General features: G+C 41.8%; 1 protein-coding gene and 1 long non-coding RNA gene across 4 annotated transcripts; one reads left to right on the top strand and one right to left on the bottom strand.

The window, feature by feature from the left end:
- Window positions 1–300: 300 nt before the first annotated feature.
- NSG1 (neuronal vesicle trafficking associated 1) lies at window positions 301–23884 on the bottom strand. 3 transcript variants are annotated; one of them, XM_064418667.1, is made up of 5 exons: window positions 23621–23884; window positions 23035–23274; window positions 19280–19396; window positions 8638–8748; window positions 301–2964 (listed from the first exon to the last, which is right to left on the bottom strand). In XM_064418667.1, exons 2-5 carry the CDS (start codon window positions 23161–23163, stop codon window positions 2764–2766), a joined length of 558 nt encoding a protein of 185 aa, XP_064274737.1. In that variant the 5' UTR covers window positions 23164–23274; window positions 23621–23884; the 3' UTR covers window positions 301–2763. The 3 variants fall into 3 exon arrangements, with proteins under 3 accessions (XP_064274737.1, XP_064274738.1, XP_064274740.1); XM_064418668.1 differs by having other exon boundaries at window positions 23035–23186; window positions 23621–23785; XM_064418670.1 differs by having other exon boundaries at window positions 23035–23189; window positions 23621–23753.
- A 118-nt stretch (window positions 23885–24002) lies between these two features.
- On the top strand, window positions 24003–24641 carry LOC135299517 (uncharacterized). The gene is made up of 2 exons (XR_010361486.1): window positions 24003–24328; window positions 24427–24641. It is a non-coding gene; the product is annotated as an uncharacterized LOC135299517 (long non-coding RNA).
- Window positions 24642–26601: the final 1960 nt, after the last annotated feature.

Raw genomic sequence — 26601 nt, 5'->3', positions numbered from 1 at the left:
ACACCTACGTATTTTATGCCTTTTCTCATACCTCTATGATGGAAATATTTTCCAATAAATAAGATGTGCACATATCTACTAGTACATTCATTTAAAATCCTTGTATCAAACATAAAACCACATTTATCCTCTGGAGAACATAAAAGTCTTTGAAAGAGCTGTGAAGAAAGCTACAAGCTGGAGCAGACCTAACAGAAGAAAAAGTAACAGTACTGGTTTTGAGACAGCCACCCACCTGTGCTGTGGAAAGTCCAGCTCCCATCCCAGAGCAAGAGAAAACTGTTACTGTGCAGAAGCATCTACGCTGTCTCAGGCGTTTATTTCATCACACCACTTCAGTACACAGTGATCACTTTGCACATAAATGACCTTTACTTCTAAGCCTGTGAAACTACTTGTCTCAGAAATCAGCTTGAGCTAATGGTACCAATAATGATAAGGAGTCAACAAAAGAGCTTTACTTGTAAGTGAAAAGAGAGTACAACACAAACAGATTGTGCAGTGAAACAGATGTTCTGGGATGCTGGAATAAAGCCAAAGGATAGACAATTAAACTCCTCAAAGTACTAAACCTGGGAGCAATTTGTTAACTAAAAAAAGTCTCAAAACCAACTGTAGATAAGACTCAATAAACTCCCTCCTGATAAATCAGATGGAAAATGGTTTTGACTTCAAGAAGCATAAACAATCTGTTTCTCCTAGATCATAAGGCTCACTAATTTTTATTGTTTATTGTTACAAGGAGAAAAAGAAGTTGTTTCTCATCAGTATTTACTTTTGCATTAAAGTTTTTATTGTCCTAAATTTAAGGGGAGGAGACATATCGTGAATCATTTCTATTTAGAACAGTCTTGGGAAACAGACCTTTCCATCCTGTAAAATCTGAATGTCCTCTGTAAGTATGTTGATATTAAATGTGTGTGTTTTCCTATCTCTCTTCTGCAATGTATATTTCTATACATTTTATGCAACAGGTAGCATCATTCTTAGTGTTTACTATGCACAGAGTGAAAATGTCAAAAGTTACATGTGAATCAATTATATTCAGTAAAGCAGATGCCTGTTAGAAAATGCAAATGTGATATATTTTAAAGATCTTAATATAAGCCTGATATTTTTAATTGCAAAGAAAATTTGGCACATAGTTTATTGCTTCTTAGGCATTCCACATACCATGATGACTTAATAAGAAGCCTTTAACAGCTGCACTGTGTAATGCACATTTTCTATTAAATTCAGAGCACTGAGTCATAATGGTTATTTTTACTATATTGGGATGACAGGCTTCTGCTGGAGAAAAACAGAAGTAGAGCTGACCACATTTTTTCTACTACATATCTTGAGAAACAGCCTGATGTTTTCACTTTATTTTTGTACACTCTAGCAAAAAAAAAAAAAAAAAAAGGAACTTTTGACATGTTCACTCTACCTTGTCCCATTCAAGTTACATGAATAAAAAGGCAACTTGCTTGCCCAGATGCTTCACACGCTTTTGTATGTTAAATTAAGATGTCTTTTTATAATGTATATTTAAGATTTATAATAAAAATGAAAACATGATTTCACACAAAGAATAGGAAAGTTTGTAATTACAATGGAACTTTAACGTGCATCCACAATACTATGTTCTTCTACATCTTTTCCCCTCCCAAGCCATACACAAACAGTTCTACTCTTCACTCTGTTTCACATGGAGCTTTAACAGCCAGTTGTGGTATCTAACACACTACTGTTTCACTTGTGATGCTCCCTCCATGTTTTAAAAAGTATCAAACTGCAAACCATACATAAACAGAAAGCTCTTTCTAACTACTAAAAAGGGAGAATGTGAATGTAATACAGGAGAAAATTTAGACATATTACTCCCTCAGCTGTATCCAACAAATGACATAGTGGACTACATGTACTGTGAACAGGTTTTCTGCCTCTTTAGTATGATCAAAAGATGTCATTTCTCATTAGAACATCCTGAACTGTATATTTTTTACACTATCCTCAACATCCACCACTAAAACTGCCTGTGTTTTTCCATAAGTCTATCTAGTTTGTGTTTCAGTGCACATCCTTACCAAGATGCTAAAGCCACAGTGGAAATGCAGTTAAATCCTGCTGACAGCAATAAGAAAACATTGAGCATGCCTTGTTGCAGAGAACTTCATTATCACTTACAAAAACAGTAAAGGAAATGTAAGGAAAAATGCGACCTGACAGTTTCTTTCTCCATACAAGTCATTACATTATGCCCCGATGTCAGCGCTGACTATCATTCTTGCTTGAGCCCAAACTAAACATTACTTACAGCTTTCAGCTAAACAAGAGATCACTCTAGTTATGGCTGGGGTGTTTCAGTTTGCAAAATGACAAAGAATTCAAAAACTTAATAAATTAAGTATCTGTTCAGACAACAGAACACATGATTTATCTAAGGTCCAAGCCCTGAAAATCCAGTGACAAAATCTATCAGTATCCAATAAACTGCAAGAACATATCTAATATTGGATTTTTTTAACATTGAAAATGGTGTCAAAGCTCTACAGCAATGCTGATATGCACCTGGCATTATGCCCATGAATGTTCTGCAGCAAGTTTTTGTTTTCAGTTTTTTCTTTTTTTTTTTTTTGCAAAGCAGTATCAGCAAACAGAAGCAGTTACACCATAAACATGAGTAACCTCTAAATTATCCATAATTATATTTAATGAAAAGTTCCTTGAAGTCCCTTAGTTACCTTCAAATGACATAGTTTTAATAATTAGCTTATCATACTAAGCTGATTTCTCAGCAGCTTCAGTCTCCTGTTCAGACAGTTTCTCTTCTGACAGTACTGTCATCCACGGGGACACGGAGCGCGTGATGGTTTGTTTGGCCAGGTTGTAGTGGTTTATGACTGTGTAAAATTTCCCTCGAGCGCTGGAGTCTTGTTCAGAGTAGTAGTTTTCCAACCCAGCTGGAATGCACTGATTATTCTGAAAAGAAAATCCATTGCTTAGATTTCAGATACAGCCCCCTCCCACACACGAAGCAGATTAAGTTTTGTTTTCTCCTTTTGCTATTGTATTTGTAGGGACCCTCATGGCAGGGAGGAATGATGAATCTGACTCCATGTTCTCAGAAGGCTAATTTATTACTTTATAATACTATATTATGTTAAAGAATACTATACTCAACTATACTAAAGAATACAGAAAGGATACTTACTCAATGCTAAAAAGATACTAATAAAAACTCATGATTCTTTCCAGGGTCCCAACACAGCTTGGCCCTGATTGGCCATTGAGTCAAAAGAACTCACACCAGAATCCACTGAAACAATCATCTGTGGGTAATCAATCTCCAACCACATTCCAGATAAACAAAACACAGGAGAAGCAAATGAGATAAGAATTGTGTTTCTTTTCTCTGAGGCTTCTGAGCTTCCCAGGAGAAAAATCCTGGGCGAAGGGATTTTTCCAGAGAATGTGAATGCCACATTTTCCTTTTAGTCTAAGCCAAGAGACACTCTGTGAGTCAAGATGCAACATACATCAATTAACTACAGTATTGTCCTACTGTGTTCAAAATGTTCCTCTCTGCAATCCTTAAACTACTCGTGCATTTGCCAGGAAGACCAATCTGGATTTATATGCCGGAGTAATGAACATACAGGAAATGTGCTTGCCTAAAATCATTTTGAAAAAGTATTCAGTCTCCATTTCCAGCCACATTTTGCTGTTTATTCCTGCCCACCAAATTCCAGCTGTTTGGTTCACAATTACAGCTGTCTGTATTGTACTGTTAGATTAACTTCAGGCAATTTGCCCTGGTGTTTGCAGTCTGAGGGACAGAAATTAATACAGATATATTGCTGCCAATGTATGAACAGTTTTACAGCCCAGTAGCTCACACATTATAGGGAAAACTCTGTGGGTGGCCAAGCATATGTGGAAGTGTGTACACACATACAAAATACTTCACTCCTCATTGTCAGAAAGATGTAGTCAACGGCAGGCTTTTAAAAACCTCTCTGGAGCTGTGAGACTACATTATTTCATTTCCCAAGAATGTAGGAGCATTAAATAGAACCTGCTAGATGCTCAGAGCTTTGGAAAGTGAAACAGATAATTTAGAGAGTAAAATAAAAGTCAAATCCACTTGGCTGTCATCTTAAAAGCCAAAGTGAAAGTGCCTGTGCAGTGCATTTGTCGCAGGGATCATCCAGAACTCTTCCAGTCACGGTGCAGGAAGAGCCTGCAGAGCAGCTCATTGCACCAAAGAAAAAAGTTATTTAGGCATATACTGTGACCCCCAGGCTTTGCCCCAGAAGGTCCTGGGGTCTCTCTGCAGGTCCTCTTGCCACACTGGCTAGTCCAGGCAGTCTTGCCTGACACTTCAACATGTTAGGGCATGTTGAAGCACCTGAGCAATTGAATTGACTCTTGTAAGCTACAAGTAGCTGCAGCTTGAAGAAAAATTCGTGTAGTCATTTCTACTCTGGCTGTTTGGAAAAGAAATAGGGTATTCAGTCTTCTTGCTTCCAGCACTGGAGGACTAAAATTTGTAACACTACAGCACAGCAGCTTTGAACTGCTACTGTTCTACTCAGCAAACAAAATTTTATATTGGGAATTTCTCAGCAGAAAAACATGCAAAAATTCCATGGGCATTAGGACCAGATTCTACCTTAAAAGTGTCCACATTTACTTCTGAGCTGACTTTTGTCCATGTGAGAAAAAAAAAAGGCATAAATAAGCATGAGTAACAACTGTTTCAAATGGATTTAAATCATAAAGCAAAAGATGGGTGAAGACCCAGCAGACAGTCTTGGCTTAATACAAATTTTTCCTCCTAAAAATGAAAAAAATTATCAAAAGGTATGAAAGAAGAAAGGAATACTTGTCAAAACAAGAGGCCCACAGGTAGTCTTAGAAGCTGCCTGCCCCAGACAAATTCAGTCACATGGCACGTGTGATGGCTCAGACATGCCTGGCTGCCCCCAGACTGGCAGCCCTCCCACAGTCAGCACCTCACTGGCTCGAAGCCGTGGGTGTGACAGAAGCCTCCAAGCAAACCAGACTCACAGAGTGCCCAGAGTTTCCACGGCCACCCTGGTTCCCTTCATCTGTAACCTCCTGCCAAGGCAGCAGCTGGGGCGGGTCTCCCACTTTTGTTGAAGTAGCACCACAAAGCAGATGGGATTTAACCCTGGCTAAACAGCACCTGTGTCAGTTCAGCACCGTAAGTGAACAGAGGCTTTCCTGTGCTCACAGTCAATGTGTGTGCCAACAGCAACACTGGGACCTAGATTTATAAAAACATAATCCAGGAATATGGAATATTGCTATTTGAGATGCATATTCATATACATCAACCATGTCGTCTTCTGGAAGTATTATCCATGTTTTATCTGGGATAACTGACACTACTTCTGATGTGATAAAATGACTAAGAAGCACATAGACACAGACATATGTGTAGTGATTATTTCACTTAGTCATGGGATGTAATCACAATTCTAAATATTTAAAGTGGGGAAAGGAACACAATCCATTGAACTAATGAAATCTGCCAAAGAAATTCAAGCAAATATAATTATTAGAGCTGAAGACAAGCCAAGATTAATGACAGTCTGAAAGAAAGCTACAGAATCCTGTGTTGCCTTCAGAAGCAATTTGCTTTGTTGCAGGCAAAAATGACTCAGTAATGTTTTTTGGTTTCTTTTTTTTTTGGGGGGGGGGGGAAGCCTTGTAGTTGCAAACATGCAAGACATCTGACAGAAGAGCCTCAAGAAACAGACATCAGTTTCCCTCTTGACTGCATTTTTGCTCCCGGGATTTCATGCTTCTAGAAGAGATGGGAAAACAACCTCTCCTTTCACTCACTGCCCCTTGTGTACTGCCTGAGGACAGCCCCTTGGATTAGTTCCCAGTCAAGGCAAGCCATGCAGCACTCAGTGACTGAGTGATGGGAAGATGGGAACTGCTGCTGATTCTTACCCTGCCACTTTCAGCTATATAGAACAATTATTTCCATCATTTTTATTTGTTTCCATGGTTTCCAGATGAGAGAAGAAGGAAGGCCATGAGGAGAAACTGGGGTGCTCCAGAGTAACTTGCCAGTCTTCTTTTTTTCACAACCCTTCTGTTTTGGAAATTAGTTACAGGTTATGGCCTTTGATGCCAGAGAAAGCCCTGGTTGCCAGTCTATATCTGGCTGAATTAAGAGGATTCCTTTTGTTCCTTTGACATGAAGACCCCAGTGGAATTCACTTATAAATAGTATCTTCTGTCATGTTAACTTTGCTGGGTCAATAATTCCCAATTTAACAGATGATGGTGTGGTCTTCAATGCACTGAAGTGACTTTGTTGTAATGCCCACAAACCTGTCAGAATGCAGGTGCTTTGGCAACAAAAGCTAAAGGGTAACAGACAGGGTACAGAACATACTGAAACCCTGGGGAAATTATTCAGGATGTAAGTGCACTCAGGTTTTTGTGGTGAGTCTCACAGCAGGTTCTGATGAGTGCTCCAGAGAAGCAATCTGCACAGTACTAAGGCACAGTACTAAGGCTGTCTCAGAAAGCTTAAGCAAGCACAGAAATAAGACTGCTGTTCAAAGGGAAATGAGCACCTTTTTAAGCACACCTTCATGCCCTGGAGGCGTAGTACAGCAGAAAGCTTTGGAACTGCTCCATGTATGAGAGCATCAAAGCACAGAAGAGTGAGGCTGACTCAGAGCTGTGGTTAGCTCAGCCTTTTTGCAGAGATTCCTGCAGCACCAGGCTTCTTGAGGCAGGCACCTTTGCCCTAAACCAGGAACTCACATCAGCATCCAAAGCCTGGGAACATCCAGGCCAGATAATGTTGTTGAGTCCACCTGAAACATGAAGCCAGGCCACAGAGACACTGGTCACAAGGTGACAGATTTCAAGTTTCCTAGGACATCTGTGCCAAGCTATGCCATTAACATATTGTGGACTCTCCCAAAAAAGACACAAGTAAATACAAAGTCATCTTAACAGTGGTAGTTTTCAGGCCTTATGTCATTTGCCAACATCCTTATCCTGCAGAACTCTTTCCTAAAAGAGGTACATGACCAAAGATGCTCTGTCTGCTGCCATTATGCCATCAAGCAGCTGGAAACAGAACACCAGCTCCAAGAACACCACCAGGAGAGTAACCATGACATAGCCCTGTGCATGTGCTGCACCTTATGAACAGAGCATGAGCTATGGGACATTCTGCCTAACTTCTGTCCCAAACACAACCAGACTCTGGTCACAGGGCACCTGAAATATAGCTGAGAAAGTGTTCTTTCCTTAAATGTTTGTGACACTGGCAAGAAAAGCCACAAGAAGCCAGAAAGCTGCAACTCAAAGGAGAGGACAACTTGGTGTGAAGGGAAGCAGAAGCAGGAGGCTGTTGCTAGACTCACACAGGAACATGTAACTGGCTGTTCCTGTCAAGTCAGGATCACATCAAGACAGGCTTGAAAGGAACATAACAGTCCATATTCCAAACTGTTCAATGACAAGAGAAACCTTAGGGAAACAAAAGCCTATTGTCCCCTGAGACATGAACACAGAGGGGTTTCAGTGCCTGTCTGAGACAACACAAAAAGCCAACAGCAGATCCAAAAGCTGGATCTCCTGACTTACAGCCAAGTATTCTAACCACAATACCTTTTGCCCTTGAACAAAGGGGAAGCAGTAACCAACTGAATGCTTGAGCCTAAATTAATTCAGAAGGGCATCACTGATTATAATTTTGAACTAGATTCTTGTAAGATATTTATGTGCTTGAAGTGACAGATAAAATCCTGAACAGGATTGTTGAGGAGTGCTGAGGCAGCCATCCCTTCTAGAATCCTTTTGAAGTTCATACTGGGTATCCATTTAATTTATTACATGACTAAATATTATTAAAAAAGTTAAAGGGAAGAATGCCATTAACACTGCACTTCTCTTACCTAATCATAGCCAAGTTCAACTCTTCTAAATTTACAACTGGAAAGTTGATGTTACTTTTCTGACTTTTGGCCCAGGTCATAGCAAAGGAGCCAGCACCACCATCTCACACAAATAAAGGGAGCCCAGCCTCCTTTTGGTTAGAACCAGTATTTTTTACAATAAATGTGTTTGCCCTTTTTTGGCATCACTTTTGGCAGTAGGGCTCGGAGGTCACTGTTCTAGAACAAGAAGTTCTTAGTACAAAAATAACCCTGAAGTAACTCTACTACTCTTAATGAGAACATCAGTCTACTTTTTCTTTGACACATATTCCAGATTTTTTTTCTCCACATTTTATCATTTTCTCATTTCCTAAGACACATTAATTTGGAGGAACGTGCAACATTAAACCATATGACCCATAAATGAGGGCTTTGTCCAGACAACTGCAGGTGAAGTTCGTTTGAGAGACACCAGTGTTTAGACTTTGACTACATTTTCAATGTTTAAAGTATTAGCAAAATAACACTGTTAATACTGTGCAATTTTATAAAAATTATAAATTACAAAACAAAAGCATAGCAGCAAGCATGCTAACCAATGTAAGGAAACACCAAATCTATGCAATACAGCATGTCTTAATCAAGGTTATGCCTAAAACAACACAGAATATTACATACTCTACTGTTTTTCTAGAATGGGTATGTAATTTACCTTGAAAACAAATCCTTCTGGACAGGTATGATCATACTTGTAAACCTTGTAGACTACCAGAAATACAACACACGTTAAGAATGCAAGGGCAAAAAGGACCAGCACAGTTACCTGTAAAGAAAAATAAAACATGCTTATGTTAGTAATGCATTGCTTATTCCATTGCTGCTTGTTACTGCAGGCAGCAGAAGTCAGCTGTGAATGCACTTTACAGTAACATCAAGCAAAGGATAAAACCAGCTGTTTAATTATTGAGGGAGAACAGGGAAGCAGCACATAAGTGCTTCTACCCTGCCTTTCTCAGAAGAAAGAAGATCATCTGGGCAGTGCCCCATTGCCTGTGTACTGCAAGGCTTTTTTTATTGCATTTCTGTTCAAGGCACATGAGGCCAGGACACACCAAGGTAGCTTGTGTCTGCTGTTTTTTCAGTATGTGGATGATGTAAGTCTAAGTCTAGTTTGTGTCAGCTGCTAAAGCATGTCTGTGTTCCCTGTGCCTGTCCAAGATGGAGTCAGGTGATAATAAATTAGCACAGGTGTCATCCAGAGGTGACTTGCAGGGCATGGACAAAGTAATGTCAGCCCTCTCTTGTCAGGATTAGAGGTCGCTGCACCTGCTCTGAACTGAGGGATAGTTACACCAGTAATCTGCATTCTTGGTTACTCAATACTCCTTAATTTCTAGGTTGAAACAGTACTACTGCATCACACAGAGCCTGTACAGTAGTTCACTGCCAGATCCATAAGGAAATCCCCCTGTTCAACACTGGGCTGATCTCCAGGAGCTGTGTGGCACTTCCTCCCACAGTGCTCACAGAAAAGCCATTACACACAGCCTTACATGGCTCTTCACCATGTCCTTCAGACCTCTCTGCCCCTGAGCTTGGGCTGCAGACAAGTCCAAGACACACCTTAAAACAAACCTGAAATCAGTGTCAGGATGAAGCTAACCTTTCCCAGGTACAAACTCTGAGCAGCTGGACACCAGCAGCCTTCTGGTGTGTCACAAGACAGAATTACATCACCCATTGGTGAAAGAAAGCACAAAATTTTGTCCTGCAGTTACAGTACAAAGCTCTCTAAACCAGACCCATTTTTGTGGAAGGTGTGAGCTGAGCAAATAGCATTCATTACCTGGGAAAGTATCCCAGATGTGTGGTTTTTATTATTCTAAGACTTCTACTGATAGACAAATTAGTAGGTAATGGACACTATCCGGTAAGAGTGATTGAGATGAATTTTCCTTTGGCAAGTTAGAAAGCACACAGGCATGTTCTACAGCATAAGATACAGTAATAAATAGAAACAAACAAGATTATATGATTAATTTTTTAAAACAAAGTGATAAAATATGATCTAAATTTAAAGTAAGATGAGTAAACTAGCTATATACACCTCCTGAAAAAGGAATTTCGGCATATCAGGGTCAATTAATTGAAACAAGAATAATCTGGTATTTGAAAAAGCCAAAACAAAAAAAAAATTGTGGCTTTGCCTCTTCATAAAAACAACCACCATCCCTTTTGATAAACCTCTGAACTAACACAGTTTGCAACACTGCAAGCTGTGTGTGGCAGTGGTGTTAGGACATTTCAGGACAACAGTAAACTTAAGGGACTTCCCATCCTGTGAAAGCAAATCTCATCATAGGCAGACAACAGCAACTGCTGTATTTCGTGGCTGAAACAAGGTTGAGCACAAGGTTGAGTACTGTGTGTTGCTGAAGCCAAGGATTTAATAAGGATTTTTGATAGAAAAAAAAAAGAAAAAAAAAGGAAAGGCTGGAGTAGAGGCAAGGAGAACTGCAGATCAAAAGTAATTTAGCAGCAGAAATGTAGATATTAATGTAACAATTGAAATGAGACATGGAGCAACATGTTTAGTTTCTCAGCAGTCACTGGAGTACAAAAAGAAAAAAAAAGTATTCTTAATTAACCTCTGAAAACATCACACTGACAACAGTTTTCATATCTAATTAGCCTTTCTCCAAGTTTATTACTTGTTTGCATACACAAAAATTAACATGGATGGCTCACTCTGTCTTGTCAACATTGTATGTTCTCCTTACATCTCCCATGCCTCCATTCCCTGCATGAATCCAAGAGACAAAGTACCTTTCCACCTTCCTTTCTGGTCATTCTCTGTGGCCCAGTTTAATAACAACACTCCCACACATCCCCATTGCTGGCCCAGCTGTGCCCTAGCTCAGCCCTTCCAATTGTTTTTTTTATCAGATTTCTGACTCCACACAGCCTGCACCAAAGGCTGCTCCCTTTAGGAACACAGGCCTGTGACATGGGACACGGGCATCAGGCAGAGCTGCTGTGGCACAGATCAACTCAGCTCGTATTCTCCACCACAGACAGGAGATAAGAGTTTTAAATGTTAGGAAAAATATTCTTGGACAATATATTTGAGAATATATTTGAAAAGTATTCTGTAAAAGTCTTTTAACCGTGCTTCCTGGCCCTTCTACTAGCAGCCAGTAGCAGAATTGTAATGTTATTTCCACACTGCAACCATTCAGACATACAGACGAGGTCTCAGGAACATACTGAGGCAACATACTAACAAGCTGTTTTGTAATTCAGAGTAAATGTTAAGACAGTAAGAAAAAATGTTATTTCCACAGTCACTGCAGGATCACTCTTCAAAGCTTCAAAACTGCTCTGAGAAGTCACTGCTTTTAAAAGAAGATAAAAGCCCAGTGCTGTGTTGATTGCTGGAGCCTGGCAAGTTGCGGAGCCATGGTCTTGGGTAATTTCCTGAGACCTGTTTTCAGTGGCAGAGTGGAGCTGTGAGCTCTCACTGCTTGTACAAGTACTTCCATTGCCACACAGTAAGCCATGGGAACAGTTCTCAGGGGTCCTGCTTCAAAAATATCACAGAATTTTCTCTCTCAGTTAGTGTATTTCCTAATGTTACTAATTTTGGTATTAACATGTAAATTTTTACTGTCATTATCTCCAGTGATTTGCAATCACACTCCATTTGCAAATTCCTAATCAAGTAAGCTCTTGTCTCCTTCCTATTAGGAGAGAAGCTCCCTTCTCTTACCATCCTTCAGGATACAAGTAACTTCTATTTAAAGACAGTTGCAGACGAAAATGGCACAGATGGAATCTAGCAATGGATTTCTTTCCAAGGTGATTGCCATCACCTGTTAATCCAATCCACTTCTCCCTTTTAAATTGAAAATCCTTTTCTTTCTTCTAACAGCCATTTTTCTTCATTCTCATAATAACCCACCACTGATGGCCCACATGGACCATTTCTGAACCTGAGGCAGTCAGCTTCTCTCCCTAAGACTCTGCAACCCTACCTCTGTGCCTCACTTTCTGAGCCCTCTCTTCCCAGACGCTTTTCAGAAACAAAAGCATGAAAAGAGAGAAGGCAACAAGCAGCTCTTCAGACCACAAAGAAACCTCAAAGCTGTCCTTTATTCCACAGCAACTTTGCACACTCACTATAAACTATTTTCTTCTTCTTACCAACACACTACTCACAACCTGCCCTCTTCCTCAGGCAGGAGCAGCTGCCATGCATGGACAAGCACCACTGCCCTTCTTCTGGATGGGAATCTTGAATCTCCTTTTTTGTGGCAGCCAGCTGGCAATGCAGGACCCCACACAGTACATTCACAAGCAGAACTCTTGTGAATTACTCTGATCATTCACTGCCAAGTACATCCTGCAGAACTCCAAGGTGACTGTCACACCTCAAGAGTGATGGGCTTTTAAAATACTTTTCTTGAAGTAACTATAAGATAGGACAAACAACCATTTCTTTTAACTAGGAATTCAAAGTGTGATTTTGCTTTCATCTTGACTGTGACATTTAAAGTTAGTTTTAAGGGGATCTGGCAGCAATATGAAGCAAACAGAGAAGATGACAAGATATTATGTATGTGGCAGATTTTTGAATAGATTGTAAGTGAAGAGCAGAAGAAGGACAACGTCTAGCCAGAAGCCATTAGAGTAATCAAAATGAGAGATGACTAATGAATGAACTAAGCATACCCAGAGCAAAAAACCTGTCTTCAGACTCTGTAAGCAGTTAGCTGAGCAAATGAAACTCACCATATCTGACAACTACACTATCATGTAAACAGCTTGTGCTAAGGCCTTTACCATAAGATCTAGCAGATCTTCCCCATCAGTCCATGCTACTTTGCCTCAACTGTGAAAGACTACAAGCCATATTTTCCCTGCCTGGCTACTGCAGTCTCCTCCTTCCTCACTCCACTAATGTTTATTTGGACTGCCTTTTTAATCAAGCTGGAATACTACAGCAAAACTGTACCAACAATGCCTGCTTCTCTTCACACCCTTTCCTGGTTATATTTCAAGGCACGCACAAGTCTACCCATTTTGCTCCTCTCAGCTCCATCCATTTTGCTGTTTATTTTATCCCACTGTCCCTTTAAAGTCTGGGTACCATTCATTTCCCCCCTGCCTTCACTTCTACTTGTCTAATCCTTCCTCTTGCCTGAGATTCTTTCATAGCCACTCATACTGTGCTGTTCTGCACCACGCCTTCCTTCATGCTTTTTCTTCTGTCAGCACACAAACCCATGTAGAAGCACTCCTCTTATTAGAAGAACTAAGAAGATATGCAATGATTTTCACTGCTCAGTCACTGGCCCTTGGTTACATCTCCTCATCTATGCATTATCTATTTCAACTGCAGCCTCTTGGGAGCACAGCTTTAATTTCTGATAGGTTTGTGAAGTGTGAGGCACAGACTTGCTGCCAGCCCTGAACAAGAAGGGTGAAAACATACAGAGCACCTTTCATAGGAAATGATTCACAGCCAATTAATGCTTTGCTTACCAGTAAAATGCAGAGACCTCTGGGGTAAAACACAGCAACTCTGTACAACTACTTAGGACAGAAAATTGAGATTATTGCTATCCAATTTAAACTACAAGAGAATTTTAGGCAGATGGCCTGTAATTACAATAGATTGTGTCTGGCTACATCCCACAGACAAAAATTCGTAAAACGTTGCATTGACTTTCTTGCTAATGGCCATGACCTCCATTTCACCTCTCTCCACTAAAATCCTGCATCTCCAGCTACACAATGCCCTCTACCAGCACGTTAGAGAACACAAAAATCAGCTTTCCACTTATCACTGCTTCTGCAAAATTATGTCCTTGTTTGCTATTACCTCAGCCTGTCCCTGGAAGTTTAACTGTAAAACATGTCTGAAACAACACAGTCAAGGATTAAGAAATATAAGAAATTGGAAATGGCAATGTGAAGGAAAAAAGGAACATTTACATCCATACATGCAACATTTGACTCATATTCATTTACAGAGCAATGCAAATTACAAAGGACACCCTGGTGCAATGCCCTGTGCTTGCAGTGGGAATACACAGGATGACCTGTGACTCCAAAAGACAACCAGGTGCCGTGTTTCAGAAGAGTATTTCTCACATTACATGTCATGTTTAGCTGTATGACTGGTATCCATCCACTGAACTCAACTGCTTCACCACAACATTCCCATCAAAACTTTGTGCTCAAAGAGGATGATAGTTTGGGGGAAGATTGTCAAACACTGTCCCTCTCTACTAGAAATGACAGAGAGGAGAGAACTGTCTTGGATTCTTACCTGGAGATGACTGGGAGTAACAGCAAAAAATGCAAAAAAGGCAGGAAGATTCATGAGGACAAGAAGAGAAAAGCTACAGAACCAGAGCTTATTAACAGCGCCAGTGCAAGACAATGGGACCAGTCTGCAAGGGAATTGATTAATGAAACCTGAGGGACACACTGTTACACAAAAACAGGTTAACAGGGCACTGGCCTTGAGGTCCTAGAACTGCAGCTTAACTCAGCTGTTCATGGCAGTGTTCCTGTCATCGTCTATCACACAGCACCATACATTGTATTTCTTAACAGGGATTTGAGGAAGCAGTTCAAGAAACCCTGTGGCACCAAGATAAGAATCTTACTACCTTCTCATACAAACCCAGAAGATACTCTTGAGGCCAGGAAAAAGGCTGGATAATGTTATTACAGAAGAGGAAAGGTTATTTAAGTGATGCATCTGGAGAGATCCAAAACATCATCTGTGTCACCTGTGTGACTGGTTCTGTTCCAGTAAATGGGTTTCTAATGGAGGCAGTGGCACAGGACACCTGACTTATAGCAGGGGAGCTGTGCTAAGCATCCACTCTACTTACATCTTCCAGCTCTGACTACAAAATTCCTTTCAACCAAAAATTTAGCAGGAGGATTATCAACGTCATATCAGAGAATATCAAACATTAAAAAAGGAAAAGTGGCATTTGCCATGCAATGCCTTTACTTGCATAAATTATTTAAAAGTAATTGTTACATTGAAAGAACCACCTCCTTTATTCTTCTTATTTGGAGTAGCAATGAAAAAAGTTTAAAGCCTGCCAAACACTCATACTTGTGAGCTACTTTAATCCTGTGAGTAGTTCCACTGGAGAAGCAGAACTACTAATGACAGTAAGTACCTGTCACTCTTCCAGTGACACTAAGTGACAGACAGAATCTACTTAAGGAAGTGATACCTGTACAGGAATCAGTTGACATCTCCTGCTCTTAAAAGACTTTTAAAGTGAAAGCAAAGAGCTACTCAAGACACAAAGTAATCACACAGCAGCAAAGAGAGAACTGTTTTCCTTGCTTCTGATTATTTTTGCAGCAATAATAAGAAGAGGCATCACTAAAAAGAGGTACAAAATTGTTGAGGCAGAAACCTGTTTGAAGGATGCCCCTTTTAAGATAGAAAAAAGCCCTGAACAGTTAGACATATGGTGCATGCATTTTTGCAGTCTTCAAGTGACCAGGTAAAACTGCAAGAACTGATCTTGAAGTTTCAATTCCTCTTCCATAAAGTCATGCAGACATTTCATCAGCTGCTTCTTACTTGATAATACAGTTTGCATGGTCTTAGCACAGAGATAAGCTTGAGGCTTTGGCCCTGCAGTTAGATGTGTGTAGAGATGAAGTCAGAAGAACTGAACTGCCTTTGAACAGAAATCAAAGGCTGAAGACATAACACAGCTTGGGTTGATTTAAGGGCTTCAAATTTATTATGAAAAATCAGTGTTTGCTTTCTAAATGTTCTTTATTGAGGTTTTCTCAAAGACAGAAAAAAAGTCATGCTTTGCTGCAACAGATTTTTTAAAATTGTTGTGTTTGAACACAACTGCCAGCTGTAGCCCAATCAGTGGGTGCCAGAGTGGACATCCCACTACACAATCCAACTGAAGTTTGTAAAAATGCTGCTCTGTCAATGGGAGAGGCAAAGGTTTGGCCCTGGGTAACTCAGACCATCCATTTTTTTCTGCCCTAACTTCCTCCTATGTTCTGGTTCACAAGGATCCTTTATTATTCTGTAGAGTGGACAATTTACAAGAGAGAAAAATCTGCCTTGCTCAAATCTGCGTTCCAGATGTGAAGAACCAGCTCCCCACATCAGCCTACACTGTTCAAAGAACAAAAGCAAGACTTCTGTTTCTCAATGGGAAATAATCTTAAGTGAAAAAAAAATCACATCTTCCTTGGTGTGGTTAGTGCCATAAAAATAAATTAAGACAACAGGGTTCTCAGAATCAGGAAATCTTCACATTCCTTTCAGAGGTTCTGATTTTAATTCAAAATGTGGCTTCATAGAGGAAAATTATACTTGCAGTTTTCTTTGAAAACATTCTCAGCTCTGTTATAATAACTGTAGTAATGTGAATTGAATGCAGAAAAATACATTTTTATAATTGATTATTCACCAGGTGCTAAAACACCAAATGGTCTACATGACATATGCACATGCTGGAGTGACTTAATTTGTTACAATGTGTAACTTCTCAAGAAGAACAGCTTTAGATGATCTGCACTGCTGAATCCCAAAAATGCAATCTGCTTTGTCATTATTTAAGGAGTACATCCTAGAATACACATGTGAGTTATTTGTAAATATGACTGACTCACTTGCTTTATTTTTAGCACAACACTTGGGCTGTGTCTTGTGGCAAGCTTTTGCAGTGGTGATGTACCATACTGAAGTCATTAAAATGGCTTCTGAAAGTTTTTTCATGAACCCAAGCCAAAGTCAATATCTCACCAGTTAAATAATGCATTTCATAATTACAACAAATATTTAATTCTCAAACAAATATCTTTTTGCTTCCTCAGAAGCAACAGCAGAAGTTAACATGATGGTTCACAATTAATAACGACCCAGGAGAAAACCTCACACAATCAGTACTTTTCATCTACATATTTATGAAATATTATCAACTATTCATGGAATATTTACTACTGGGAGTGGTGAATACGACAGTCACCCCCACTGGAGAGAAAGTCAGTTTTCTTTAAAATGTTGCAAGCAACATAATTCAGTTCTAAAATTGCTATACAGAGATCAAAGGACATTTTTAGGACCTGAATGTTCTCCATAAACATTATTTTCATTTAACTGAACCAAAATTTTCCTAACTGATCAGTCCTCATAGTCTTCTCTGGAAACCTAGACTTACAGCCACAATGTGAATCACCCTGCAATTCCCAAGAGAGAGCAAATCCTACAGAAACCTCTCTGTGATGCAGCAGTTACCTAGCAGCAAAACCTAGCAACCCTGTAGTATGAGATTAATCCCAGAGCGATCATCATAAAGTAATATCTAAAGGATATTTTATTTAAGTATGCCATCCAAAGGTATATAAAAATGCAATGCAAAAATCCTCAGGCTTTTAGCTGTTCAGCTACACAAATTAGAAAAGACTACCCAGCAACAAGCTATTTATTTGTTTTCAGCAAGGTCTCATTTGCTCAGCTCTCCCAACAAAGACAGATAAACCTCCCCCCCCAGGTTTCCAGAAGAATGCACAAGCCTCTTAAATGTGACTAAGATATTCAAAACCTTTCCTTAGCTACAATTCAATGTTCCAGCTATTAAATCCCTCAGGCCCTACTGCTGAACCGTAAGTGCAAAGTTCTTCCAGGTATAGGCTCTGCTCAGCTGCTTGGAACCAAATTCCTATCAGGGCATTCAGACTAAAAACTGCCTCTCCTTTCTCTTCTACAACACAGTAAGCATTTTCCTGTCACCTTAGTGTGACCAGGACACGCACAAAGACAGCCAGACACAAGTTCTCTTTGTTCTGAGCTGTCCATTTGCATTTATCCTACCCCACCTGAGAGGAAGGGGATTGGTACCATGGACTGGAACCAACTGATACTCAAGGACTGGTACCGTGGTGCCAGGAGGACAAAGAGAGGATGTGAGTCAGAATGTAGCATTTTCCCAGGGGAATGGGATGTCCTTGCCCCAAACCAAGGAATAGGAAAAGCTGGAACTAGGTTTCTTACCTCCTTAGTAAAAGCCTACCACAGCCCACAACATCTCTTCTTGGCTGTCTGGGGTGGTTCCCACCCAGGGAACCCACACCCTTCGCTGTATGGCTGAAGCCCACCAGGTGAATGGCACTTAGAACATTTGTCGCAGCAACACTCTGCAAAGTTCCTTTCCAAATATAGTCTAATCCCTCCTTGAGCCTTCACTGTGTTTGTTTAGCATGCTCTGATTCCACTGAGAGCTGCATATAGACTTCTGAAGGTCAGCTTGGGCCTGGGCAGCTTTTAGAGCACTGCTGAGGCACAACAGTACCAAAATCTCTGCGTGTGCCCTGAAACTCCTTTCATGCAGACAGAGTTTAGAACTGTGCAGTAGAAAGAGAATCCACACCTTTACTGAAACTCTGTATTTTCCCCTCATACTAAATGTTTGGCTTTCCAAAGGTATTTGTACTTGTGCATTGCAGTGTGGATGCCTACTGCTTAATAATGCTTTGGCATCCCTGGGTAAGATGTCAAATTCGAAGCACCAAAAACTGCAGTCTTATTGTTAAAAGGATAGGGGAGCATGAGCTGAAGTGCCAACTTTCCTGCTTTGCTTTAATTACACAGAAGAAAAATTATCCTCTGGTGGGAAGGGAGAAAGGATATTCAAGCCTTGCATCAGTTAAACCCTCAGGTTTCCTATGGGACTACTGAAGGGAGCAGAAAGAGTGTGGAGACAATCTGAGTCAGATTCTTTCTGAGCTGCCATGTGACAGTAAAAGGCACCACCAAACCGTAAGATTAAATGGGACCAGGAAAACTGATAGGAAGGAGCTCTGGTGTATATCCCTGGGTTGCCAAGTCATATATTTAACTATAAAAAATACATAATGCACTATGACAGTGCTTTTAAGAGAATGGTTTGGCCACAGTGATAAAAAAGAAGCCAAAAAGAAAAGAAATGTTCTGGTGGCTCTTGTCCTTCAACAAAAAGAGGAGCTTTAACCATGCCATGAGCACTCCCCTGTGCAGCCCACACACACCCTGGCAAGGCACATTCTGGAGCCCACACACTGACACAAAAGCCTTTGGAATGCATCTGCCAGTGAGGGATTACAACCAATAAAGCTGCAAGATTTGATTTTGTTTCTAATTGTTCAATATTGAACTATTATAGCATTGAATTAATTTTTCTCATGTCCAGCTATATCCACAACAGCACTCTGTTATAGCCAGCTCTGATTACAATCAGCAATTGATTTTAAGCACTTCTGCAAACACGACTGAGACATTAACATCTTCACATAGCACTGCTTACCTTAAATCTTTCTGAAACCCCTTCAGTGATGCTGATTGTGAATTCAGCTATTTTAGGAGTACGGAACTTTCCCTTCTTGCGATCAGGTTCATATTCTGTTTTTGTTTTGACCACAACCTTTAAGAAAAAGAATCAATCACAAAACTGTCAACTAAAGCTGGCACAAAAACCTTAATTATTCTTTAACTCTTCTTTTACCTGCCTACAGGCACATCGAGCACCATACCTTTCCCCTCCCCACTTTGAGTAATTCTTCTTTGAAAGTGCTAAATTATTAATTTTTTTTTCCAGTGTATCAGTCATCAACTAACTTACCTCTCAAAGTGGTTTTGATGGACCTACAGCAAGACTTGTTATGCAACAGTTTCACAAAGGTTCCATTTTTTCATCTGTGGTCATACTGTGCTCTTATACTAGGCAAGGATAGGTCAAATCCAAATCATGGACCTTCCCACTTTGTATAGTTTGAAAATAGCCACCTCCATTTGCTTCAGGGAATTCCATTAATGGGATTTCAAACTAGACACCAACAGAGGATTATTGAGGAGTACCCATAAAAATCTTGCAGATGACAATGCCATGTTCTTTGATGGCAGGATTTTGAGTTTAAAAAAAAAAGTGAAAGAACCCATGTAGTCTAGTTGCTATTCACCATGTGATAGACTATGGCCCTTGGCACTCTTATTTTTAACATCTAATTTCTGAATTATCAGCTGCAAGCAGCAAGATGCACACGAACCCTTGTGTTAATGAGATTTCTGCAAACACCCAAGGCTCTTCAGTTTGTTCCTTGCTCTGAACTACTGCCCCAAGCCACACAATTTAGCACCTTAGCCGTATTCCCAAAATACTCATTACGTCAGTCGTATCTCTAGTGTTCTCCCAGGCATTCTAATCATACAAAATTTTCACATACCTAACCTATTTGCCTCATTTTTGTCTTCTGCATTTTTCAGGAACTTTTCCCAAGTATTATTCTCAAGCTAGTGTACAGTTTATTGTAGTGATGGCGCTATTACAATTTGCTCAATTTCCTCTGTTTTTCCAAGGAATAACTATCTACCCTTTTAGATTTCTGAAAATCAAATCTTTAGCACAGCCCATGCTATTAATAGCAAATATATTAATCACAGAAAGGCCTGGGCTGGAAGGGACCTTGCAGATTATCGTGTTCCAACCCCATGCCCCAAGGTAGGGACCCCTTCTGCTAGACCAGGATGCTCAGAGCTCCACCCAACCTGGCCCTGAACACCTCCAGGGATGGGGCATCCTCAGCTTCCCTGGGCCCTGTGCCAGGGCTCAGCACCCTCACACTAAACCTACTCTCTGTTTAAAGCCATTCCCCCTGGTCCTGTCACCACATCCCCCTGTAAACAGCCTCTCTCCATCTTTCTGAAATTAAGACAGTGACACTTCAGGTAGGCAGACACTGGAATGACAAGCTTTGGGCCCCCTGAGTGATGCCTGGAATTGTCACTGCACCCAGACTCAGTACTAAAAGTTTATTAGACACTTTCACAGTATTACACATACTTGTTCAGGACATAGGTTTAAAACCTACTTACCTATTTTCAGCTACAATTAGTAAGATAGTAATATACTATTTAACTTTATAGCTGCCCAGCAGCATCATGGAAGTTAACCACCTGATGATTCCTGGAATGCTTTTTAACATCTTAGTTCCCTTCCTCCCCCCTTTATGTTACATAATCTCAGGCAACTCAAATCACATTCAGCTGACACTGAATGTACAGTTCTAACTGCTTGGTTATGTAATGTCTTCTTTTGTTTAACATATCTAAATATGAATTTAAATCACTTCATCCCTTTAATTTAGAAACTGTCAAAATCATCAAATCCTCAGTGCTGTAGTCACTACTGTTCAAGAAGTTGTGCTTCACTGCCATGCTGGAGCCTTGCAAGGGGATAATAAGCATAGACATATGAAGTATGTACTTCTATTCATTATACATGAGTGTCTGCATACTTCAGAATTTGATCTATGTGTCAATCTTTTCTTAACACAGTTTCTTATTTTCCTGTCAGTTGCTCTGCTCCTGCCTTTGAGTCTCTAACAACCAGTAAAGAGACACTGACATGACTAACCAGTTACAGAAGGACAAGAGCAGGACCAATAAATTTAATTTTCCCCCTCTATGTTTGCAAAAGGAAAAGAAAGCCAATATACAATTGGACAGTGGCGAGTAGAAGAACCAATCAAATATTCCTTTATTTAAGTCTCTAGCTTAGCTGGACATTTGCTTTCATTCAAGGCAAATGCCATCCAGGTGGGAGGAGTTGTGCCCCATTCCAGCAGGAGCAAAGGGCTGGCACAGAACCCCTGGGGTCAGACAGAGGCTCTGCTCAGGTTAAAGCTATTGCCATGCAGATCCCTCCTTCAGACCTCTGCTTAGCAGGGCAGGAACAGAACAAATTCCTTTGGTGGCTGGTCCTTGGTAATGGGTTATATGCAGTCACCAGTTGGCAGACGTGTCAGACACGGTCAGGCTCAGCTTGTTCTAAAGCCTCGGGGTGCGATTTTGTCCTCAGTTACAAGATTTACACCCATGTAACTGAGGGCATAAAATGGACCCTCAGGCTCCTGAACAGCTGTTATGGCTTATTGCATTTATGCCTGCCAACTGGTCACCACATACAACACAGAATGGTCTTGATAGCAATTAAAATGGAGGTCACACATTTATTTGTATTGCCTACAAGCAACACTCTACCGGGGAAAATTTTACAAGCTAAAACTCTTTACCCTAAGTTAAGATTATGTGAATTTTTTTGAGGTTTGAGGAATATGTAGCTACCAGTTTATCTAGAAGATGAATTCAGCTTGTGGAAGACACAAGGTCAAAAATAAAAACTGTATGAAGACCACAAAGCTTTTTATTAGCAGATGCATGTGGGAAATTACAAGCAAGACTCCTATTAAAACAGGATACTGAAAACCCTGAAAAAATCCTACTCCTATGTGCCTCACGTGTAGTAGCACTTACTGAATTCTTTATTGTGAGGACAATAAACATATTTACAGGCTATCACATCACCTTTCTAAATATTTAAAATTAAATCCCTCATAATCAAGGCATTTAATGAGGAATACAGGAAGCACATTTCCCTTCCAACCTGCAAGCAGCTCACTGGACTGCCCCCTTCCAGTGCAGAGGATATCTGAATCACCTATTCGGAGGGTTTTGAACAAAAGGAGAAAACTCAATGGCCCGTTCTCATCTCATTATTTCAGCTTGTCTGGGGTTAGCATTAGTTCCTTACTGAAGCACAGAAGGAAAATGGAAGTGCTCTCTGTTGCTGGTATGCCCAAGCCCACCTCACAGAGAAATAAGGCAGGGCTCTATTCCCCCATCAGGGGGGCATCTTCTGGACAGAGAAAATTCGTATTATTCACAGACAATACACAGGACCTTCTAGATGCAAGAAAGAAAAATACAGAATAGGAAGGGCTATGACAATACAGCACAGAGAAGCTTGCATTTGTATAGTACATGTTTCATATAGCAGCACTGAAATCTCTACATGCTTACAGCTACCATTTCACACTGATTTTTAGTGCAAATCACCATCAGTGGATTTTCATGAGCTTTTTGCCTTAGAGGTAACTAGCATGCATTGAAACACCCCATATTTCTTGTCATTCCTAAGCTGCTCTCTACCCATAACCTATTCTTTTGTTGTTTGCCAGAGATTTGGGTGTGATTCTCCAGGGTGGAAACTAAAGCCTACTGTACCTTATCAGGAGGTGGGAACTGGAGCTGATTGACATCCAGGGGTGTGATCAGGGGGATGGTGTCAAATCCATCCTCCAAAAGGGGCTGCTTTGTGCTCTTCTCGCTGAAATTATTCCCCAGTTTCACCATTCTTCCAGGATAGAGGGATTTTTCTGCTGGCACACACAGGCACACACGCAAAGAAATGCAAAATATCAGAAACCAGACCTTTTCCCAGCCCTCGGGGACCCGAAATACCTTCTGGAAAAAAAAAAATTAAATTAAAAAAATAAAAATACGTGTTGGTCGCTATGACTCGGTTAGCTACTGGCGTTCTGGGAAGTACGAACGACGACCAGAGCTTCTGTCGAAATTAACACACCCCCAACCCACCAGGCGCACAAAGCAGCACCCCAGACCCCCGGCACGCCAGCCCGCTGCGAGCGATGCCGGCGGCGCGGCCGGTGCGGCATCGCCCGCGGGATGCGGGATGCGGGATGCAGGATGCGGGATACGGGGGCTCGCAGCCCCATCCCGCCGCTGCCCTCGCCCCCTCCCCGCCCGGGCTGCCCCCGCAGGGCCGGGCCGGGGCCGCGCTCGCACTCACCGCCGCGGCTGCCGGCCCTGGCTCGGGGCGCGTCGTTCCGCCGCGGCCGCGCGGCGATGGCGGAGCGGGGGGCGAGGCGCGGCTCTGCCTCCGCGGGTGGCTCGGGGCGGCCGCAGCGCCGGGGCCGTGACGCAGCCGCCGCCTGGCTGAGGCAGCTCCGGAGCAGCAGCACAAAGGGGCCCCGCGGGGACGAGCGGGCGGCGGCTCCCCGAGCCGAGATGGCGCAGCGGCAGCAGGTGGAGGGGGCGGCGCGTCCTCCCCGGGCGGGGCCGCGCCGTGCCCGCGCCGCCGGGGCCGGGCGCTGCCGGGGCCGGGCGCTGCTGGGGCCCTGCCCCGCTCGGCCCCGCTGCCGCTGCCGCTGCTGCTGGTGCCGCCGCTGCTGCCGCTGCCGCCCGGCACGGCCAGCCCCGGCGGGGCCCCGCTCCCGCCTTCCCCGCTCCGCTCGCTCCTGCGGTCAGCGCGGTGCCAGCCCGGCCCGAGCCCGCCCTGCAGAGCCGGGGATGCGAGCGCGGGGCCGGAGCTCCAGGGTTAAGGCTCACTGCGGAGCCTGGCAGCCGGCAGACTGAGGACGCCTTACAGCCCGGAAAAAGCCCAGAGGCATTGGTATTCACTGCGCTGTCTCCTGTAACCCGGGCAGCCAGCGTGCTGCTCGTGCAGGTGCATTGCTTCCCTGCCGGTGCAGGAAAAGCGCCGTGGGCGATGCAACAGGTGCCTGCCATGGTGGGCACTCGGAGAGAGGAGAGGCAGACAGGTGCTCAGCCTGGAGCCTGTTCCATGCTTCAGAGCCAACCAGCCTCTTCCCGCAGGTGCCAGCATGAGCAGCCTCTCTGCGTGGTGTGTTCCAGTTGCTCAGTCCAACACGCATCCCGTTTTCCTGAGATCAATGGTCTGTAATGCTAAAGGCCCTTTCTGGCTGTGGCACAGAGCAAGTCCTGTCTCCGGCTATGGATCATCCTGTCTATCTCATTTATTTCTCCCATCAGTGTTCTGTCCTGAGTAAATAAAGTGTAAAATAAGCTTGTCTTACCTGAGTAACATTTCATAAATCATACTTGCGTGTGTTAAGTAGAAGGGGTTTCATTTTATATAGAAAATTGCACCTGTGAGTGGAAATGAAGGGGGTTCTCAGAAAACAAGAAACACTTGAATTATTCCATTTTGGAAAAGCCTTTGTCTTACAAGTATTCTTGAACAGAACAGATTAATAACCTACAGAAGGATGAGTGTAATCCGTTCATTTGTATGTGGAGCCAAAGTAATTCAGAATCCAAATGACATCAAAAGTCCAAGTGATGATCAGAAGTGTATTTGACAGTATACTACAGGGAGCCCAAATAACACAGCAAATGGTTTAACAAATTGACTGACTAGGTTCTTTCATCTCTAGCTTTTGTGATTTTATATTTGAGCCCTATTGGCTGAAGATTGTCAAAAGCTTGAGGCAATTGTGTATTAAGTGTGTGCCTGAGGAAGTACCAGTATTGGATTAAGATGAATGGATTTCAATTCCCCAGCTGGCTGGTGAGGTATTTTTTTAGTTATGTGAGCATGTGCACGGGTTACACAGTTTTAGTGTCTGTTGTAGAGAAAAGGAGAAATTTGGATAGCCTGTTTACAGAGTGAGTTGTTGTCTTTGCCACTGTGCATTTCTTTAATAGTATCTGCTTTTGGTCTTAGCTGGTTTTCTAGTCTTTCAGAAAAAATCTTTTTGTTGTGCACCTGAACACTACACTTGTTGTCACTCTGTACTTACACTCAGTAAGTACACTCAGGCTTTCCTCATTTTCATTTCAAGTGCATGTCACCCCATGTAGCGTGTCATAAGAAAAGCTCAATGTTTTTGTGTGCGTGTACATGCACACACAAATGTCTGTGACTAATAAATGTCTTTATTTTCCAGCTATGTAAAATGAGCCATTAAGAGCCATTAACAGCCAACTCCAGCTTGCTACTGATGGTTTTAGAAGAAAAAAAATGAAGTAACTTAGTTACAAAAGGTTCCTAGTCAGAAGTTGGTGCCTTAACAAGGCAAAAAGGTGTATGTTAGCCTAGACATTATTTGAAAATAAATTGACTCGTGGAAACTAGCACACCTCTTTTCTCCAGGGCTCCTGCTGCAGGTCATTTTGCTATGGTTATTTGGGGGGGTTTAAATTTGGGGAAGAAACTGTCCTCTATCTTCTACAAAGTAACTCGGGTTCCAGGTGCTTAACAAATAACCCACATCCTTGCTGAGCCACTGAAGCGTCATGGCCAGCAATCCTTATCTCCTGTTACTTATCTCTGAGGAAACATGGGAGCTCCTTGTGGGTATGTGGGCAGCAGGAAAAGCAGCCAACACACAGAATGATGACCTAGTGGCTCCTCTCATTAGGTCAGATTGTACCCTGGTTTACTCACTCTGAAACCCTGATGGTCTCAGTGAGGTTAGAATTCACCATGTGTACCATCAACCTGACTGTGAAAGCAGAAAATTTGCGCTTCACCATCAAGTGGGTGTAGTACTTCCCAATGAAGTAACTATCAGAGGAAATAGAAAAATGGAAGTAATGTGGAGCTTGTGTTTGCTGGCACTTGGTCTAGGAAAAGATACAGAAGTCTTTTTCAAATAAGAATAGGCCCATGTCTCTCAAAAGCTGGAAAAAGAGCAATTGAATGGGACAGCCTACATTTTCACTACTTACCAAGCCCTCACTTTGAAGCACAAACATGAAGAATAAAGTCACACAGTCTCTGCATATGGAAATTAAGGAAATGTTGTGAACTGCTACATTCCGTAGGGCTGGACTCCTGATTCATCATGGGCAAAACATCTAGAAATTACAGGAGTTTTTTCCTGCAGAAGAGTTTTTTTAAAAATGAGGCCAAAATTGTGACAATTAATCTATTATTTGTGATTTGATGATGCTTTATTCAGGTTGGCCACGTGTCTTTCTCTTTGTGGGTTGTAGTTTACTGACACAATCAACTGAAATGGCTCT

Source organism: Passer domesticus, chromosome 4 (assembly GCF_036417665.1).
Source record: "Passer domesticus isolate bPasDom1 chromosome 4, bPasDom1.hap1, whole genome shotgun sequence".
Lineage (NCBI taxonomy): Eukaryota > Metazoa > Chordata > Aves > Passeriformes > Passeridae > Passer > Passer domesticus.
This window is presented reverse-complemented; position numbering and strand designations above follow the sequence as displayed.